This window comes from Diceros bicornis, chromosome 16 (genome assembly GCF_020826845.1).
Source record: "Diceros bicornis minor isolate mBicDic1 chromosome 16, mDicBic1.mat.cur, whole genome shotgun sequence".
Taxonomy (NCBI): Eukaryota; Metazoa; Chordata; class Mammalia; order Perissodactyla; family Rhinocerotidae; genus Diceros; species Diceros bicornis.
Window position 1 is genome coordinate 45452872 of NC_080755.1, and position 21745 is coordinate 45474616.

General features: G+C 36.9%; 1 protein-coding gene across 1 annotated transcript in view; it reads left to right on the forward strand.

Moving 5' to 3' along the window:
• DCC (DCC netrin 1 receptor) overlaps positions 1–21745 on the forward strand; it is a 1099744-nt gene that overhangs the window by 1015647 nt on the left and 62352 nt on the right. The window contains exons 22-24 of the mRNA XM_058557158.1: positions 405–470; positions 12648–12810; positions 20645–20871. Of these exons, the coding sequence (XP_058413141.1) occupies positions 405–470; positions 12648–12810; positions 20645–20871 (456 nt within the window). The remainder of the gene's footprint in view (positions 1–404; positions 471–12647; positions 12811–20644; positions 20872–21745) is intronic.

Consider the following 21745-nt stretch of genomic DNA (forward strand, 5'->3'; position numbering starts at 1 on the left):
CCATGGCCTAGCAGTTAAGTTCGGGGCGCTCTGCTTTGGCAACCCGGGTTAGGTTCGTGGATGCAGACCTAACCACTCATCGGCGGCCCTGTTGTGGTGGTGTCCCACAAAATAGAGGAAGATTGGCACAGATGTTAGCTCAGGCCAAATCTTCCTCAGCAAAAAAAAAATAAATAAATAAAAATAAAAGAGTCGATTTTCACAACAGATTTTTCTTACACACTTAGAAAATAATGTTTCTCACAAGATATAAGAGTATTAATATTTTTAGGCTTTCTTTTGAGTGGCCAAAATCTTGTTCACCTGTGTATTTTAAAGTATTATTTTTGCCTGTTTGTTTTGCTTTGTTTGTGCTTTCATGTCGCATATCCACTAACATTCTGACATGCTTTCCTAATAAACAGGTCGTCATGGAGATGGTGGTTATTGGCCAGTTGATACTAATTTGATTGATAGAAGCACTCTCAATGGTAAGTATATAAATTATGTTCTACTGTATTAGTTACATTAATTAAATGATTAATTCTAGAGTGTCTGAGGCAAATTTTCTACTGACTGTAAGTGCCAAGAACTCTGGACTTAGGGTTTTAGTGGGGATAATAGAAACGCAAAGTTATTAACAAACTGGTAGCATATTCCACCAGGAGACGATGCTGATGAGAGTTGACAAGTGCACAAAACAGACTCAGTTAGAAAAGCCCAAGCGTAGAAAATTTTATAAATGATACAGGGCTGTAAAGTATCTAGATTTTAGAGTGTTATATGCATTTAAAATTTTTCAAAAAATTTAATTTTATTAGGGAGAGATGATATCTAAGGTAGATTGAACTAAAGCCAACTCAGTTTCATAAATTGAAGTTACTGGGACTTTTTGCCTGGAGAGTACCATTACTCTTCAAAATCCTCTGGCAAATTATTACTAATTTTCCTTCACATTGTCAAGATTAAACATTTGTTTCTGCTCATCCTAATGGAGTGTTCACATACATCTGTTGGCTTTGGCGTGACCAGATGGAGATAATATCTAGAACTGCATGAAAGAAGCAGGTTGGTGTTAGAGCTGTCTTCTAGGATCTTGTCCTCAGTTTTGCTTAAACAGAAACTTTGGGAGAATGGATTATTAGCCAAACTCCCAAGGGACTGATGTATATATGATAAGTTCCTTTCATAGGTTTTTAAAAAATTGTGGTTGCTGTTGTTTGGCTTGGTCTGGTTTACTAATAACATATTTCATATATTCAAAATACAAACGTGAACACGTGTGTACCCATCACCAAGGTTAAGATACAAAATATTCAACATACAATTGAAATATCTTTTATGTCTCTCCCTTATCACATGCTTCTACACCATTCCCTCCATTCCTCACTAATGTAACCACTCTCTCAGATATGGTATTTACTATATGTGTATCCCTAAATGTTATAATATTACACATGTTTATAACTTTATAGTAATGGCATCATACTATAAATATACTACTGCAACTTTCATTCATCTTTAACTTTGTGTCCATGTGTTTACAAATAGCTCTCCTTCATTTATTTTTGCTGCTATGCAGTATTCTATTTTATGAAAATAACACAATGTATTTAGTTATTTTAGCAGATTTTCTTGAGAAGTTTGATTATTGAATAAATATACGTTAGGGTGGTCTTCTGTTAAAAATCTATACGGGAAGCCAAAATTGCAATCTAAAAGTTGCTTGCTGGGTGAGAAATTAGAATAAGGAGGTGAGTTAAGTGATTATTTCCGATTGTAGGCTATGATAATCTAACACATCCCATTTCCTCAAAGAGGACATGTGCATCTGTGGAATAGAGCAGATGCTCCAGTTAAAGGCTCAGTGTTCCCTCTCCTCTGGCCAGTAGTGGATTGAGGAACATGTTTTTACCCATTGACTCTTCTTTTCTAGTTGCCAGGCTTACCCTTCTCTGCAATCAATGCATTTTATATAACCAGACAGGTAAAATTTCTTACATCTAAGCTTCCTAAATATATTCTAGTCAAGGCTCTCTGAGGTTATATCCAAGATGCTCTCTCCAGGTTGCTACAATCCTCACCACATCCTATTGCCTCATACACAGACTTCTTCCCTCGTTAAGTAACATGATTATCTCTTGTAGATATCTGAGTTTTAGACACTTGTTATAGCCAGTGCTTGACTCTGATAGTTTCTGGGCTCTGAGATACACAAGAGACACTTTGGAGAGCTCACAGCAGGAAGATGAGAGGAGGGATGTAATGGGACTGAAAACAGACCAAGGGTTTGCTCCATAAAACGGGTTTAAATAATGATAGTTCCTTTCCCCAAACTTTGCAAGTTTTACTTACTCCTTCTCTTGCTTCAAATTTTATCTTAAGTCTCAACAATATGCCAACACACTTCATGCATTCGAGCAGTCAGTTAAGAAATGCTACTAAGCCCTCATTGCATGCAGGCCACTTGCTAAGAGCTATGGGCACAGATTGGAAAAGAGACCACTGAAGGAGCAATAAATGAAGAGGCAGAATTACCCAAGTGGACAAGGCAGAGAGAGAAATACACTCCAGGAAGATGAAAGAGAGTGAGAAAAATCCCAGCGATGTAAGGGAGGATTGTGTTGGAAGTTGAAATTGTGTGGGGAAACATAATTGTAGTGCTTTACACCCTGAAATGGAGAGGTTCTAGGTTAATCATCCTGCAGAGCTGATTTTCAGATGCTAGTTTTGTAGAGAGTTTCAAATTGGAATTCATCCCCAGCTAAGGGCATGACTATTTGTACTGGCATAGGAGAGTACTTTTTGAAGAGACAGAGTGCTAGGAAATTAAAGAGTGGATTGGTGTGGATAACTGAGAAATAACAGTTATCCCCTCGATGTTCCCACCCACTACCGAGCAGCGGTTATGTGTGTAAAGGTGGAGCAAATGTAAGCCACAGACACAGAAGGATGTATTCTCTTGAACCGCATGTCCTAAAGAACTCTAATCTTGGATAGAATTGCCAGATTTAGCAACTAAAAATACAGGAGGCCCAAAAAGTTTGAATCATTTCTAATTCCCTATGAATATGAAATAAAGAAAAATATATTGTAAGGGATTTCCATCTCAATGTACATATGCATAGGCAACAAGAAATAATTCAAATAATTGGGTCTCCCGTATTTTTAATTAACTAAATATGGCAGTCCTAATTTTGGATCATGTTTAAAAGTTTGTTATTGACGATTTCAACTTGCCTTTCAAAATAAAATAAATTCTCTGATTGAAAAGAAATCTTAGCCCAAATTTGACATTAACAAACAAGTCCACAAGACTTTCTCTTTTCATAGGAGTCAGACCTCAGATGAAGAGAATCACAACAGTTGAGAGAAATGCATGTCATTGTATTCATTTTTTTTTTACCATTTAATTTACAATTCCCAGGGAGAAATAAAACTGTAATTAAATTTGATTTGATATATGTTATCTCCCAGGAGAAAGTCATGAAGGTAAAATAGATGAACGGCAGGCATCCAGTGGCTTTGAGCCGGTTTAGATGGATTATTTGGCATTACCCCTCCTCAATTTTCTGCATCACTTAATGATGTTTTAGGTATTTCCTGTTAAATGAATGAGATAAACAAAACCCCTGAAACATTCCTAGAATCCCTATTGGAATAAAAATTATTACAGGCTACTTAACTTAATTGAGGTGAACTGATAACGTCAGTGAGACAGGGATGGTGGAGAGCAAAATGAATCTGTTTCCTATTTTATTTTGTTAGCAGATAAATAATGGTAAATATGTAATTTGACTTTAGCTTGGGCTATTAAAAGCAAATCAGCAAAGGCATCTGAAAACTCTAGCTTCCTAATTAAAATTCTGCTAAAGTCTTATGCCTTAAGAAGGGGGTATATTTTCCAATTAGGTATAAAAATGAAACCCTGAATGATAAAACTCCAACCCCATCCCACCTCTACAAAGTAGGTTGCATCAACAAAAACATTTTAAAATCTGAGTTTTTGAACCTCATATACCATGAAAATTTCATACATCTCCTCTTAGAGTGACAGAATTATAGAGGTATCCTATCTCTCCCTACACTTGCTGGATTCAGCCTTCAAAGCATTGTCATAAAATAATGGCTTGTTGTCGGGATATTCAAGCCGGTTGCAAATAAATTTAGACCTCACTAATCATTTACTTTCTCTTATAGCATGTCACTCTTTAAAAATGCAGCCTTAGAATTCAAATAAAGAAAAACAAAGCTATAGTTCATGTTTACCCTTGTGGTTGGAAGCCCTTAATTAAATTGAGGAAACTGAAGAGGCTTCCTAAATTATTTTCTGGTGGCAGGTAGAATCAAAGCTAATATGTGATGATGTAGTAGTATTTTACTTTTATGGTGCATTTGATTTTGGATTATGGTCCACATTCTTAAAGCAAGAAAATCTTCAACTTCTGAAAAATGTGATTTTGTAGTTTATATTTGTATGGATGACAACAACAGTAAAAATTGCTTCAATTCAATCCTGCTTTTTCTCATTGGGCAAGTTAAATCATCAATTTTTTTTTGTTGCTATGCAATTTTCTGTCCTATAATTTGGTATATAGTATATATATTTGGTATATAATTTGCAAAATTAGTAATTTTGGTTAATAGATCTACAAACCCTACAAAGATGTTGTTTTATTGACCCTAACTTTTGAAAACTAAATTAAGCTTGACATGTGTTGATACTTTGATGAAGCAGTATCAAAAAATTCAATGTTATTAATTAATTCTTTGAATATTCAGAATCATATTAGATGTTCTATAAAACACGACTTGCACTATGTATTTAGGAGAAAAGACCATGATTTTCCCTCTAGTTTTGAAAACTTTGTTTTATTGTTTTCAGAACTCAATAACATTCTGACTAATCTAAATAAAGTGTACATAAAAGATCTGTGCATACTGCATGAGATGATCATTCTGAGGTTGGTGAGCTATTATAAGACACTCAACAGAAATCCTAATGCCAAAGGAAAGGTCCAGAAATAAAATTTTACAGTTGTTTCCCTGATGGAAAGATAATTGTAATGGTCCAGAGTCCCAAGTTCCAGCCTACAAACGGCTCAGTGCACCTACCATCCAACCTTGATCTATCCGAAATGATTTTAAGAATCCCAGATTAATCTTTTTTTTTTTTAATTTTTTGTTTATTGCAGTAACATTGGTTTATAACACTGTGTAAATTTCAGGTGTACATCACTATACTTCTATTTCTGCATAGATTACATCATGTTCACCACCCAAATACTAATTACAACCCATCACCACACACATGTGCCAAATTATCCCTTTCGCCCTCCTTCCTCCCCCCTTCCCCTCTGGTAACCACCAATCCAATCTCTGTCTCTATGTGTTTGTTTATTGTTGTTGTTATCTACTACTTAATGAAGGAAATCATATGGTATTTGACCTTCTCCCTCTGACTTATTTCACTTTGCATAATACCCTCAATGTCCATCCATGTTGTCACAAATGGCTGGATTTCATCGTTTCTTATGGCTGAGTAGTATTCCATTGTGTATATATACCACATCTTCTTTATCCATTTGTCCCTTGATGGGCACTTAGGTTGCTTCCAAGTCTTGGCTATTGTGAATAACACTGCAATGAACACAGGGGTACATGTATCTTTATGCATTGGTGTTTTCAAGTTCTTTGGATAAATACCCAGCAGTGGAATAGCTGGATCATATGGTAGTTCTATCCTTGATTTTTTGAGGAATCTCCATACTGTTTTCCGTAGTGGCTGCACCAGTTTGCAGTCCCACCAGCAGTGTATGAGAGTTCCCTTCTCTCCACATCCTCTCCAACACATGTTGTTTCCTGTCTTGTTAATTATAGCCATTCTGATGGGTGTGAGGTGATATCTCATTGTAGTTTTGATTTGCATTTCCCTGATAGTTAATGATTTTGAACATCTTTTCATGTGCCTGTTGGCCATCTGTATATCTTCTTTGGAGAAATGTCTGTTCAGGTCTTTTGCCCATTTTTTGATTGGGTTGTTAGTTTTTTTGTTGTTGAGATGTATGAGTTCTTGATATATTTGGATATTAACCCCTTATCAGATATATGGTTTGCAAATGTCTTCTCCCAATTGTTAGGTTGTCTTTTCATTTTGTTGATGGTTTCCTTTGCTGTGCAGAAGCTTTTTAGTTTGATGTAGTCCCATTTGTTTATTTTTTCTATTGTTTCTCTTGCCCGGTCAGACATGGTGCTTGAAAATATGTTGCAATCCCAGATTAATCTTAAGCCCTAGGTTCTAGACCCAACTTTGCCAGGGATTAGTACTGTGTGAATCAAGTCACTTAAACTCTTTGATCTCAATTTTTCATCTGAACATAGAAAGTGTTAAGCTAGATTAGGTTTCTCAACCTCAGAACTGTGGCCACTGGGGCTGGATAATTTTTTGTTGTGGGGTCTGTCCTGTGCATTGTAGGATGTTTAGCAGCAGCCTTGACCTTTATCCACTAGATGCTAGTAGTATTTCCCCACTATGAAGTTGTACCAACCAAATATGTCTCTAGACATTGCCAAATTTCCCTATGGGAGACAAAATCTCCCCAGTTGAAAACTACTGATTTAGATTACTGTTCCCCAAAGGTTGTTTAGGTACATGAGTCCCATGAGCACGTCTGAGAAAAAAAGTGTTCCGTTGTCAAATAAACATTGAGAAACTCGTTTGACAACTCACTTCTCTTTTGCCAGGTCCTCTCTTTCTACCTGAATACTAGGGACCTTAGTCTTGAGAGAGCATCTCTGCTCGCTCTATACTCTTGATTTTGGTGATCTCGTCAACTCTCAGGGCTTCAAATTCCATCGGTGTGCCAACTCCCAAATTTATATGTCCAACACAGACCTTCTAGTGCCTCTTTATAATTTATCATAAGATCTCAACCCTGATATATTCAAAACTAAACTTGTTTTTCCCTCCCTGAGTGTGCCCTTTCACCCTCTCCTTCATCTCAGACATAGCTATTACTTAAGCCTGAACATGACTCTTCCTTTTTTTCCTCCCCCATATGCAATCTGCTTTGTTTATTCACTTTCAGACTATATTGTCTACCTGTTCACTTTGCTTGACTGCAATTGCCACCATCTCAGTTCAAGCGATCATCACATCTCACCTGGAGACCTTCAGTATCCCCTTAGCTGGTCTCTCTGTTTTTACTGGTAAACCCTCTCCACACAGCAGGAAGTGATGTCTTAAAACAAATCAAGTCTGTCGCTTTCTTGCTGAAAACCCTTAAATGATCTGAGATTGTACATAGGGTAACTGAATGTGATCTACAAGGCTCTGTATGAATTAGGTCCTCTTTCTCCTTCCAGCCTTATTTTATGTCATTTCCCTTTAGCTCCAATGTTCCAGACACATGGTCTGCTCTCAGATACCTTGTAAAGGAACAGGAACTAACTTCTAGCAATACACTATGATTCAGTCTAAATGTCACTTCTACAATGAAGCCTTTCATGACCTCCCTCCTCCCTCAATGACCATTAGGTCCACATATTACATCTTTCTACGTGAACTCTACTTCTCTTTTAAGCACCAAATATAGTTGTAATTTTATATTTGTTTGCTTCATGATTTGTTTAATATAAGTCTTTTCCAGTAAGTTGTAAGCTCCATGAGGTCAACAATCATGCCTCTTTTGGGGGTAGGGTGATGTTGGGGAGCGATCGCAATAATCTAATTTGGAAATCGTTCTCAGACCATACAATAAACAAGAAAACAATGACACACAAATTATTATGGAATGATATAAGTATGGCTCCATAAACACTTTCTGATGGTTCTATAGCCTGGCTGTTGTTCCTTTTCAGCCCTTCCAAAAAAATAGCTCAGAAATGGAGCTTTCACAATTTTTTTTGGATCACAATTTTTGATCACATCATATTCACAGCATTTAATTGGCTCTTCAGTATATATATATGGAATAATTGGATACATTCTCTACTGTCCCTCTCCCACCTCTCCTGTCAGTTCACAGTTCACATTAGCATGTTCAAAATTCTGATATTTGAGGAAAGAAATATGTTTTCCAACTTAATTGACCAAGGAAGTTTTTTCTCCCTTAATGCTGATTAATATTTAATTTTAGAGAACACTGGGCTAGATTATCTGTGAGGTCTCTTCCAGCTGATTGACTATATAGCACTTTATTTCATGGGGAAATCCTTTGAAATATTCAATGCCATATGAATTTCTGTTCAAATTCAAAGACTTGTGAAATTATTAAGACCTGTGTTGAGCTCAAAGTGTTCTAGTAACAAAACTGCTGTCAGGGAAGACTGCAATGTAGGAGAGAAGTTCAGTTCCCATCTAGAAACTTTCACGGGATCTGTTTCTCTCCTCAGAACTGAACCTGTGAATCTTATGTTCACATTGTTTACCTGCATATTGATACTGTGCAGCTACTAGGGACAGCCATCGTGGCAATGAGATCAGGGTCTCAAAACAGGAGCCAGGACTCCTGGATTCAATACCTGGCTTTGTTTTCTATAGGATAATTATGTACGCAGAACACTGGTTTTTATATGAGCTTACTGCAGACTTTTGAGGGCCAATGTGGTAAGAAGCATAAAATACTTTTGAAAGCCTATGAAGTATTATAAAAATTAAAGTCATTATTATTTCATGAAACCAATTTTACAATCATTACTAAGACTTTAGACCCGTCGAATTATGAAACATATATATTTGCTGTTATTAAATTTAGTAGAAAATAGATGAAATCTTTTATGGTGATCAAACATCATGAAAATTAAAAATGGATGGAATGCCCATGTGATTTTTGAAAAATTGACTTCCTTCTCACTAATTTTAATGGAACATATCTAGGGTCATGATTACTTAGACACTGGATACCAACACTATTATGCTAACACCAGGAAAGATGCATTAGGATACTATATTTTTCTTTAATTTGGAAAAATCACATAGAATGAATTATATTGAGCCACATCATAATGTCTGTTGAATACTAACTCTTTGCCAGGGCCTGTGGTCAGTGTGTTGCATCCATTATCTCATGAAATAATCACAGTGCCCTGAAGGAGATTTGCAAGTCTTTGAATTACACCATCCAGCTTCCTCTCTGAAGCCTGAAAGGTGGTAAATGTTATCTTGTCCCTTCTGGAGTCAGGCTCTTAACTACACTAGTTGAGATTTGTGAGCTCTAAAATTGTTCCTAATTTGGAGCAGTCTCTTGATGTATTTAGATATACCGTTGATCGTCATTATTTGCAGATTCCATATTTGTGAATTCACCTACTCGATAAAATTTATTTGTAACCCCCCAAATCAATACTTGTGGTGCTTTTATGATCCTTTATGGACATGTGCAGAGTAGCCAAAAATTTGAGGAGCCCAATGATGCTCACGAACTCAACTGAGATGGAGCAAGATGACGCTGTGTCTTATTGTTTCAGCTCTCATGCTGTAAACGAGTGTCATTTCTGCGATATATTTAGTGCCAATTTTTCACATGTTTTGTGGCTTTTGTTGGTGGTTTCAGTGTTTAAAGAGGCCCCTCAATGTAGTGCTGAAGTGCTGTCTACTGTTCCTCAGCAAAAAAGGCTGTGATGTGCCTTATGAAGAAAATATGTGTTGATTAAGCTTCACTCAGGCATAAGTCACAGGGCTGTTGGCCGTGAGTTCAATGTTAATGAGTCAACAGTATATACATTAAATAAGGTGTCTTTAAACAAACTCACATAAAACAAGGTTATGCATTGATTGGTTGATAAAAATGTTGTGACCAGAGGTTCACAGAAACCTAACACACTATTTCCTCTAGAAGCAATACTTAGTAATTCAGTATTGGCAGTGACTTGATAGAGCACAGCTACAGCAAATAACAAGGACCAACTACATCTACAGGCACCATTGCACTTGACTTTTTTTTTGTGAGGAGATCAGCCCTGTGCTAATAGCTGCCAATCCTCCTCTTTTTTTTTGCTGAGGAAGACTGGCCCTGGGCTAACATCCGTGCCCATCTTCCTCCACTTTATATGGGACACCGCCACAGCATGGCTTACCAAACGGTGCGTGGGTGCGCGCCCAGGATCCGAACCTGCGAACCCCGGGCTGCCGCAGCAGAGTGCGCGCACTTAACTGCTTGCACCTCTGGGCTGGCCCCTGCACTTGACTTTCTTAACTGCCCACTGGATGTCAGATATTCTGGTTATTCAGCCTTTGAATTGAGATTGGGAAATTAATGAAAGACCTTGAATATCAAGTTTTAAACTAGTGGGAACTTTTATGAGGAAGTCGTAAAGGCTCGGAAGCAAAGATTTATAGTGGGAGTGCTCATGAACCCTAACTATGAGGCAAATGACGTCAATATAATCTCACTAATGCTCAGCAGAATCCAGAGTCATTATTTTCTGACTTGAAACATGATGTCTTCCTGGGTGGAAAGAAAGAAATAAGAGTAGAGGTTTGAAAAATTCTAGCTTACAAGGATTTTAAAAATATTCATACGGGAATGCTATGTTCGACTCAAACTAAGTTTGTCAGAAATGGGGAACTGTTAAATTTAACTCATGCTAATAAAAATCCATGAGATCCCCAGCTGTCTTCATTGTAAGCTCTCACATAAAAGGTTAATTTATTCTAATGAATTAGTTTATTAAGCATAGAAAGGGCATATCAAGATATTACTATAAAATGACTTTTTAAATTATAAGTAAAACTATGATACAAAAGTTCTGACCTTTCATTACTTATCTCATTCCTTTGTAGTAAATGTAAAAATTACTTCAAGGAAACCTTATTTCTTTCATTTATAATCAGAATTTTTTAACAGAAAGTGCATATTTAAAGACTTTTGTTGAGTTCCTCCCCCTGAGATTCAAGTTATTTCAGAAGCGCTTATTATTTTTCCAATAATAATGAATCAGCAATAATTTATTTAAATTTAAATTTAAATTTAAATTTAAAGGTGACTATCTTTTCCAAAAAGCAATGATTCTTAGGTGACTGTCAAAAGATAGTGTTTTGATTTTGAGGCAAGTATGGGTTATTATGTTCATTTGTGAGAAGAAGGTAATTTTTCTTTCACATTGAGCATTATTTCTAAAAATTTTGTTGTTTGGAAGTCCACAGCAGAAGTATCCCAAAGGGTATGGTAGATTATTAATTTAGGCAACAATTTAATCAATATTTCAGTAGTATGGTATTTAAGCACTCACTCTGTGTCAGGCACTGAGATGGTTGCTTTGTATGTATTTCCTCTAATTCTGACAGTAACTGTGTAGAAGTATTATTATTTCCATTTTACAGATAAAGGCACTGAGGTGCAAAAGGTGTAAATATTTTGCTCAAGAGGTATAGAAAGCTAATATAGATTGTTAAAAAATCATATTCAAACTCAGGTCTAGGAATACATCCAGACTCATTTCTTTATGCTCCTTTCTAAATTTACTTTCTAATTTATGAACAAAATTATAAGCTAATATTTACTTTTTAAAAATTTGTAGCTTGCAGTGACAAACATGACATAGAACAGAGTATTTCTAATTGATTGATCACTGAGGGTTTAAAGAAAGTGATTTAAAGAGTCATTAGCCACTTACATAAGCAAATTATCAAAAATGTCTATTTTTGCCTAAATATTGTCTACCATGAGGTACAGTTGCAACACAGGAAAATATTCATATCAGGACTTTATGACACTCTTTCAAACCCAGTTGCTGCTTTAAGTGCTTTTATGAATCATACATATTTGACAGGTTGAAAATTAAATGTGCTTTATGGATAGGTTCTTAAAAGGAACGGAAGTAAATTGTGAGTGATTGGTGTCAAATAGTTTGTCTTTCACAGCACCAAATAAGTAGTATTTTCTCATAAACTCCAGCCTTTTCTGGTTTTTGTCACATTGGAATTCTTATAGTACAAAGCAGCATTCTTCCTTCCCTCCCCACTTTCTACTCAATGCGATAGCTTAATTCTATTTTCTTATTATTGAGATATAATTCACAAGCTATAAATTTACCCTTTTAAAATGCACAATTCAGTGGGTTTTAGTATATTCATAAGGTTGTGCCACCATCACCACTAATTCCAGAATATTTCATCATCCTAAAAGGAAACCCTGTATCCATTAACACTCTTTCCCATTCACTTCTCCCCCTGTCCACCAGCAAACGCTAATCTACTCTCTGTCTCTGTAGATTTGCTTATTCTGGATATTTCATATAGGTGGAATCATACAATATGTGGCCTTTTATGTTTGGCTTCTTTCACTTAGCATAATGTTTTCAAGGTACATGCATATTGTAGCATGGATCAGTACTTCATTCCTTTTTACAGCTGGATAGTATTCCATTGTGTGGATATACCACATCTGTTTATCCATTCATCAGTTGATGGCTTTTGGGTTGTTCCCCAATTTGGCTATTCTGAAAAATACTGCTATGAACATTCCTGTATAAATTTTTGTGTGGACGTAGGTTTCGTTTTTCTTGGGCAGATAATTTAGATCTTTCTTCTCATTTTTCATTACTTTTTTCCCAGCTTAAGGAATGCCCAGAACAATAGGAACTCTTCTCATCCTTAACAGAGCTTGATAAACAGTGGGCTGCCACATCTCCCTAAACCTGACCTCCATTTGCCTGTCTTTTCCCAGAGCCACCCATTGGCCAGATGCACCCCCCACATGGCAGCGTCACTCCTCAGAAGAACAGCAACCTGCTTGTGATCATTGTGGTCACCGTTGGTGTCATCACAGTGCTGGTGGTGGTGATCGTGGCCGTGATTTGCACCCGGCGCTCTTCAGCCCAGCAGAGAAAGTAGGTAACAGCTGGTTCCCAAGAGGAGAGAAGTCACTGCTTGACCCAACTACCATCTTTCAGAGTTATGTTTTTGACGACTCTCTTCCTGCACTCTTTCATAGTTCTCTACATGTTCCTTGTCTCCTGACCTGGGAAACACCTTGCCTTTTGTCCATTCCAGTCCCATAACTAGACGTGCAGACTTAATAGAGGAATCCACCTGGAGACCTACATGGCATTTCTGTTTGATTTTACTTCTCAAGATCAGATTCTTCCTTTCAAATAGAGGAAAGCTGTATAGAGGACAGATGTTCCTTATGTAAGACTTAGAGAAGGAAATTTACCATGTCCCTACTTATGGCTCTCCCTGCAATTATGTATAAAAGGTTGGAGATGTGTGTTCCTCAAAAAGTACTTATTTATGCCTTTTGTCAAGGAGGCTTGTAGGCATTTAATCAATGCTTGTTGCGTGAACGACTAAATATAGAATACTAAACTCAACGTAGTGATAATACTATGCAGTGTTTGGTTTGGAGGTAGTAGTTAGGATAGAAGAGAGATTCCAGAAATTCAAAATGGTTCAGATTTCCTGGCTTTGGTTGATTCTAAGAAATTAAAAATATTTTCATATTATGCAGCTCTAGGTTACAACACATTCAGAGAATGATACATCAAAGTACAGGGTTTAGAATGGAAAGGTGCTTTTAATTCAGCTTATCTCCTTCCAGCAACACCCCATAACCAGCATATTAACGCTGTGTCAGCCAGTTGTGGGAATCAGCAATAATCTCCTGGTTATTCTCTGCCTCTTTGCCTCTCTAGCACTTTTCAAATCCAGCCTGATATGTCTTTTTCAGCTGTACTTTCTCACTGGATTGACTATAATAGATTCTTCCTTTGATTTTTTTTTTTTTTTAATGCCTCAGGCATGGTGGGCCCATAGCTGGCTGATTTGACAACTATATACTGCACACATTGCTAGAGAAAGATTCTCTAGCAAATAATTTTCCCTCTTCCCTTATTAATACCTTAGCCTTTCTCTCTCTTTTTAAAAATCTTATGACCCTATTTGTTGATCTCTAGAGTATCTTCCAGAATTTTGAAGTGAAGTTCTTGGAAACAGGATACAGGAAGATGTACATGCTGAAGAAAGTGACATAGGAATGTAGATACAGTCTTTGTATTTAATTTATTTATGTGCAGGACAAATTTTATATCTTCGTGATATAAAATTCACGCATTCACGAGATTGGACTATCTTGAAACTGGTGATAACTGGTGTGCTGGCCCATCGTGCCCATGCAAGGAACCAGACAGAATGAGTTTAACAGGGCTGGTCTCATGTGTAAGCATTCTGGGAAGTCATAATCACCCACAGAGCTTCCAGAGTTCTGGGAACTTAGTAAGGCTCTGGGGAAAAAATAACTGTGATCAAGTAAGGCTTTGAATAACTCTTGATCCAGCATTCCCAAGAAAGGGGCCATACAAGCATAGAATGGTGGAGCATCAAGGCAGCAGGTCTCTGAAGCAGAGCTGAGAAAGATTCACATAACCCTTAAGTAAGGAGGGCATCAAAATCAAACTTGGACTATTTCAGAGTAGTTTTAAAAGCATGGATTCATTCACTAAATTAAATTTAATTAACTAAACCATCTGTAGCAGGATGTTGTATTTTTTCTGCTTTCTTCTTCTCCATGGTGAGAAGAATATTTGAGGGTTATATTGACCTGATGAATTGGATTCATCATATTTTATTTCTCCCCAAAGAAAATGCCAGTCTTCCCAGTATGCAAAGGTGGAATTTGATGCTGTTTTGAGGAACTCTCAAATTGTCTTAAATTCCACTCTAGGCACTATGGTAAGAGCTTGAAGGTTTTATTTAGAAAGAGTAGAGACTGAGCCCTGGGTATGACTTGGTTTTAAAATTAAGGAATGAATGAAAGAATAAATCCCTCCACTAATAACAAAAACCCAAAGAAAGTGACTTTATAGCTCTTACGCTGCTGCCACTTTGGTTTTTCCTCACCCCACCCCCAAAGTCTGTTGATATTTATTTGGCATATTTCACAATTTTGCTTCCTGTATCTTTCTTCAGTAACAGACCCATTGGCATTCATCTTGGTCTCTTCATTTGTATATGTTAACAAAGAAAAAGCAAATTTTTCTCCTTCAAGATATATCTGAGCTTTAATTTAGTTGTCTTGATTTCATTGAGGACCCCTCCCCCTCGTGCCACTACTGTTGAGCCTTTTAGAACAAATTAAGTCATGCAGATGAAAGCAAAATCAATTTCAATCTGAAACAGGAATAATGTCCTTTACAGGGCTCTCTGAAAAACGAGAGTTTACTTAATAAGGTGAAGTAGGAAACACATTCATGAGCTTCTTCCATATCTCTTTATCTGGGAGTGCTGGGGAATGTAAATTTTGTTTGTGTTTTATTGGCGGACTTGAATTGCATTCAAGTGACTTTGAAACGTTTTTGTGTGCTATACTATATATTTAATAATGAGGTAAGTTTTCTGATTGATTCACACTCTAGTTGGTAAGATTTTATTTTTATGATGTAAAATCACTAACAGAAGTTAGAACCCAAGTTCTAGTTCTGATTCTGCCACTTCTTCATTTAAACTAATGATGTCACCTAAGAGACGACCTAAGCCCTGAATGTCAGTTTCCTCAAGGGAGAAATAAGATTAAATACTTTCTATCATCTCCTCTACCTTTAAAACACTGAAATTCCCCGTGGAGTACTACTAAATTATAGAATCACATGGTAGCATTTATCCTTATATTAATATGAAATAAAAATAATTTTGCATTTTTTAATAGTTATTTATTAATTTTAATTGTTTTACTACTTTGAAAAGACTCCCCTTATACGTTTTGAATTAGCGAGATTATGGTAAAATATATAGAGAAAAATTGTGTTTTATGAAAGCTTAAATTGATGAGAGGTCTTTTTCCATGCTTTTTGATAAAGAAATAACATTTTCCTGGCCAAAATATAGAATGTGTATTATGATCAGTTAGAATGTATCTGTAGATACTAAAGACAAAATATTTAACGTTAAGAATATCCTCGAAATCCAGGTTATCCTGGAAATCCATGGTTATCACATTTCTAAGTCAGTTATCTGGGTAGGTGATCAATAACTTGTCTGAATACATTAAATTTAAATATGTAAAGAAAATTCAAGGTTTATTTGATAGTCACTGGTTGACTAAGCCTCCTATTTGATTGGAATATACACAGCAAATTTTAAGTATTAACAGAATTCAAATCTTGACAAAAATAATTATTTTGAATACTAAGTACCAAATGTTTATACTCTTAAATGAAATCTACTGTACTTTAACTACCTATAGATCACTTTTATCAATTTTCAATTTGTTAACGTTTTCATCATTTTTCAGTATGCGCCACACTGGCATTTTAACTGGCAACCACTTAGGACTTCAATGTATTTTAATTCCATCTCAGAAAATACAAGTTTATTTGAGTATCTAGAACATGTTTTCCCTGGGTTTCCAATACAAGATTTTTGCTTTATTTTTAATAGTAGTTAGTAGACTAAAAATAATATAGAGATTTAGGAGGATGGAAACCTTTGGGAAAGATTTGGACGGAGGAAGCAGGGGAGGTATTGATACTTCCCATTGTATGTTTTCCTGGGTAACTAGTAATCATTCTACACAGGGCCTCCTTCCTTCCTGAAGCCTTCTCTAAACCCCCTGTGGGGGCAGAGTGTCCCTGCCTCAATTTCCCATCAGGTCTTGGGACATCATCTATCTGACCATGAGAATTAGGATCTATTTGCCTCCTGTGGACAGCTCGAGCAGAGGATATCTAAGCACAGAGTGGGAGCTTAATAATTTGTTACGTTGTAGCAGAAGAACCTATGAGATGATAGTAGTGTTTTAGAACTTCAAAGGGCACAGTCTTGAATAAAATGGATGCTCAACCAATGTTGGTTCTTACCCATTCACATCCCCAGCATACCGATTAAAAGTGAAAATGAAAGAAACTCCTATTAGGTTATGTGCAAAGTAAAGAATAGATAGGCCAATAAAGAATCAGAGAAGAGCCTTGGAAAAAATACTTCCCAGTCAACAATGAAAAATTTTTTATTATTCAGTTCAAGTAATTACTATGTGCTTAATATGTGATCTGCATCATACAAAGTAACAACTCTGATTAATATTAATTCGTGAGCTAAAAATCTTTCTGCAATTCCCCACTGACTTACTGATGTTATTAAAAATGTTTCTGTTGGAGGCAAGACCTCCTATGATTTGATCCTCTCTGTTTTTTCAGCTTTACTACATGCCATGTCCCAGTGTATGCTCCTTACTCCAACAATGCAGAATTTTCCAGAAGCCATGTCATTTTTCATTCATTTCCTGAGCTCCCAATGTCTCACCTATCTTGCGTTTCTAGTACTTAGCATATTTCTTGACACGTAGTCAACATTCCATATGTGTTCACTGAATAAATAAATGAATAAATATTGTAAAACAATAGCTGATGTTGGAGAAGCGAAGGAGACAGAATTTGCTCCAGTATCACTGGAGGAAATCAATTCACACACAGGGAGCATCTGGCCAGCTCAATAAGACAGATGGAGATCAATGCAGGGTGAGTGGTACAGAGAGAGATGGAAATGATTAGGATATTCTATGATTATACTCACCTAAAGTCATCAGGAAGTCTTCCTGAAGGAGAGAGACTTGAAGGGAATCTTAAAAAATAAGTAGTTTGTAAGTAAATAGGCTTGTGAAAGCATTCTGGGCAGAAGCATTATTAGGTAGGTAGGTAGGTAGATAGATAGATAGATAGATAGATAGATAGATAGATAGATAGATGACAGATAAATGACAGATAGATAAAACAAAAACCAAAATACCAGTACTTGATTACGCCATGAAAACTTTGCCACAGTATGAGAAAGAGACAGCAGAGAGCCTTGGAAGATTCCTTGCTTTGCCTTATTCGAGAATACTTGAGGTAAGAAGAGAACTTCTAGCCTACAACTATTTTTGGAAGCTGAAAGATTACTGGTACCTGTGAGAAAAGGTGCAGGTGAGGGAGGGATAAACATGTGACATGTTCTACATCTAATAGAAAAACTAACTTTAAAATGGAAACAAACAAAACCAAATAATTCACTAAGACTGCTTCTCAAACTTTAGGTGCATCATATTCCGCTCAAGGGCTGTTAAAACACAGATTGCTGCCCCCCACCACCAAGTTTCTGATTCATAAGATCTGGGGCATGGCCTGAGAATGTACATTTCTAACAAGTTCTCAGGTGATGCTGAGACCTCAGACTGCTGTCTGAGGACCACAATTCAGGAACCATTGACCTAGGTTCATCTGCATAAAAATTTTGAAGATTCCAATGGTAAGACAGGAACTGGGGGTGCAATGAGCAGCAGTCATTATGTCAGGGAACCAGCAGATGGACAGAAGGCCAGCGTGACAACTGTTCCTACAAGTTTTAAGATAAATCTCAGACAATTTAGCTATGAACAGATGTCAGTTTTATTACAGACCTGCTGCTCTGGGCTACCACTGGCAGAGGAGGGAGGCCTCTCTAGGGTCAAAGATTTCTCTCTTGATAAAGACATTATGGAAAGCAAAAGTGGTTAGATGGTCTCTCATAGAATGAATACAAAAAGCAAATAAAGTCTGTTTAGAGATCTTTAGATTCTTGACTGACAGTCAGCTGGGTTGTTGAGTAGCTTCTCAAAAGAAGTCTTGATCTGATTAAAATCCATCAGAAAAATGCTTTGCATTTTTTATCAGGAATGATAATTTCTTCCCAGATGGAGGTTAGAAATCATAACATACAAAATACTTCTGCTTCAATCAGATTTGAAACATTTTTTTAAATAGAATACACCGGAGGATACTTGGTACTGAAGTCACGGGGACTGGTAAATGAATGAATAAGGCATGCACGCAAGCAAGGGGAAACCAGAATTCATAATTTATTTCTGCTTTCAAAAGTTATGTGACAGATTTCTTTGCCACAGGCTATTTAAATATTGAGGTATCATGAAAAGTCTGACTGTCTTGTCCTGGATTTGGGAACTAGTACTTCTCTGTATGCCGTCATATAGACACTGGGGTTAAGTTATTTAGCATTTTGATTTGTTAGAAAGAAAGATAACAGGGTGAAATCTCCAAGTTTGAAAATGGCACTAAACTCTTCTAAGTCACCAGGAGTAGATTACACACAGAGCTATGTGTGAGCTGCAGACTAGTTCCCTGTAGGCAGGTGAAGTATAAGGAAATGAATTCAGGGAATGGATAGTTAGCAGAGAGCTATTGTCTTAGACACAAGAAAAGGATCTAGGGGTTATTATAGACCATTGTCTAGAGTGTGCAGAGCTGCTGCCAGGAAATCAGCAAAATGCAGGTAGTTGTTGGGAAAATATTAGAGCAGAAAACACTGCCTTATTTCTCTACTAAACTACTAGATAGATATTAAGTCCGGTATTCTTTGTCTTCTGTCCTCATCAGAATGCTTCAAGAAAGAAAAAAAGAATGTCAAGGAACATGCAACAAATCACACCATTAAACATTTATTAATTGCCTGATATGTGCAAAGTTTCTTGTTCAGCAATTGAGAAAATAAAGTCACTCTTAGTGGCATTGCATAGGTTACAATGGTGAAAGTTTGAACCATTTAGCAACCATGAAAACAGTGATCCTCATAAACCATTCACTGCAAGTGAGAAAAATGAGAAGGAAGTACTTCTTTGGGCTTCTGTTAAAGGTTAGATTTTAATTGTCTGAATTCTGCCTTATGAAAAGACATTATCATTGTGAAAGAAGTAGAAGCTACAACTGGAGACTTAAGAAATTATAAAACTGTAGAGCAGAAGTTGAAAACTATTTCTGAAAAGGGCCAAATTGTAAATAGTCTAGGCTTTGTGGGCCATATGGTCTTTGTTGCAACTATTGAACACTGCAGTACTAAAACGAATGAGGCTCAGCAGGATTCCAATAAAACTTTATTTACAAAAATAGGCAGTGGGCAGATTTGGCCTTCAGGCCATGGTTTACTGAAGCCTGCTGTAGAGAATGGCTAGCATGAGCATCATGCTGCTTAACTTAGCATGCAGGGAACTACTGAATCTCACTAGCCCCAAAAAGAGACTACTACTGAAAAATAAATTTATGATTGCTAAATTCTTATTGAGGAAAATAACAAACACGTGAAGCACACTTACAAAGTGTATTCTTCTCTTTTCAAAGAATGGGTCTTATTGTGTTTGAATCCAGATACTTAGTGACTGCAAGGCAAAAGTGTTTTATTCTAAGAATTTCCTCATGCGGCCTTTTGTCTTCAAATAGCAAGCTTCTCAATTGCGCATTAAATTATACAGCTGAGGTATAGACATTCTTCTAAGCCCCAATCTTGACTGTTGGCACAAATTCTGGCTTTTTTATTTCATTTGCCCTTTCGAAGCAACTCCTTCATTTATCTCCTAAACAGATGTTGCAGTCAGTACCTTATGCCTAGCTCCAAAGATTGGCATATGGTTCCATCTAACCCATTGTCACCTTGTGTGAGAATTTGCAGCCGCGGAAGCTGGAGTAAGGCACTCTGGCAGGCAGCCGTGACCCTGGGGATTCAGCCCCACATCTCCTATAGTGTGGAGAAGCTCTGGGGAGAAGGGGAAAAGCAGCCAAGACAAGTCTGCCAATTCCTGGATTTCACAAGTTTCCTCCTGGGAGCGCTTTTGTTTCCTTCCTGCTTCTAACTTGAATTGATGGAGAAAAAAGAAGAAGGGCCATTGAAGAGCAACGCTCACATTTGCCTTCTAATTTTGTTCCATAGGAAACGGGCCACTCACAGTGTTGGCAAAAGGAAGGGCAGCCAGAAGGACCTCCGGCCCCCTGATCTTTGGATACATCATGAAGAAATGGAGATGAAAAACATTGAGAAGCCAGCAGGCACTGACCCTCCAGGAAGGGACTCCCCCATCCAAAGTTGCCAAGACCTCACACCAGTCAGTCACAGCCAGTCAGAAACCCAAATGGGGAGCAAGAGCACCTCTCATTCAGGTAACTCTCTTCTCTCCGGCATCAGGAAAAACATCCCATTCTGAACCCCACAAGGGAGTTCTCCACTCCTTCTTTTGTGAAGGTAACCTTTCCACTATTTTGCAAGTCATTTGCCAACAGTTAAAATAATCTGATATAAATTTGGTCAATTAACTAGGTTTACTTTCTATTCCATCATCCTGTTGCCTGACTTTTATAATTGTAAAGCTTCTTGAAACTTCTAAGAGGTTGGAGGTGATGGAGTTGGGAAATATTGAAATGTGAAGCCTAAATGAAATGACTGCTCTTTGTTAAATCTTGAACAAAAGTTTTGCAAGGCAATAAAATTTGAAGCCATTTCTACGTTTTTTAGTTCACTATATCTGTGGATAATTGAAAGTTGACTTTAAATTTGATGTCAATTCCTTGCTTTGAAAAATCACACCAGGGACACTTGAAGTATGAAAACATTGACTTTTCTGTTTCTTTGCCTTAATTACCATGGAGATCAACTGTTATCCTCATGCAATCACATTACATCATCACTAGCCTAGTTTGATGGAGTCTATCTGAAGGCTCTCTTGGTATACAAAGTGATCTGAAGGAAACAAGACTACTGTTTAATGAATTGGTGCAGAACAATCCATGTCCAGGAATAACTAAGAAATCTAGAAAATTGTTGTAAGATATTTTTCTTTCTGTTGGTCCTCCTATTTTCGAAATGCTTATGGGAAGTTGAATAATCAACCAAGTAGTCTCATCAAAAAATCTCTTGGTCTACTAATGATGTGCTTGTAGAATGAGTAGTTGTTGTTTTTAAACCAAATTAAAATATTTTAGTTGTTTGAATGTGTAACTGGTTAACTAGACTTTCTCAGCTTAAAATTGTTTAAAC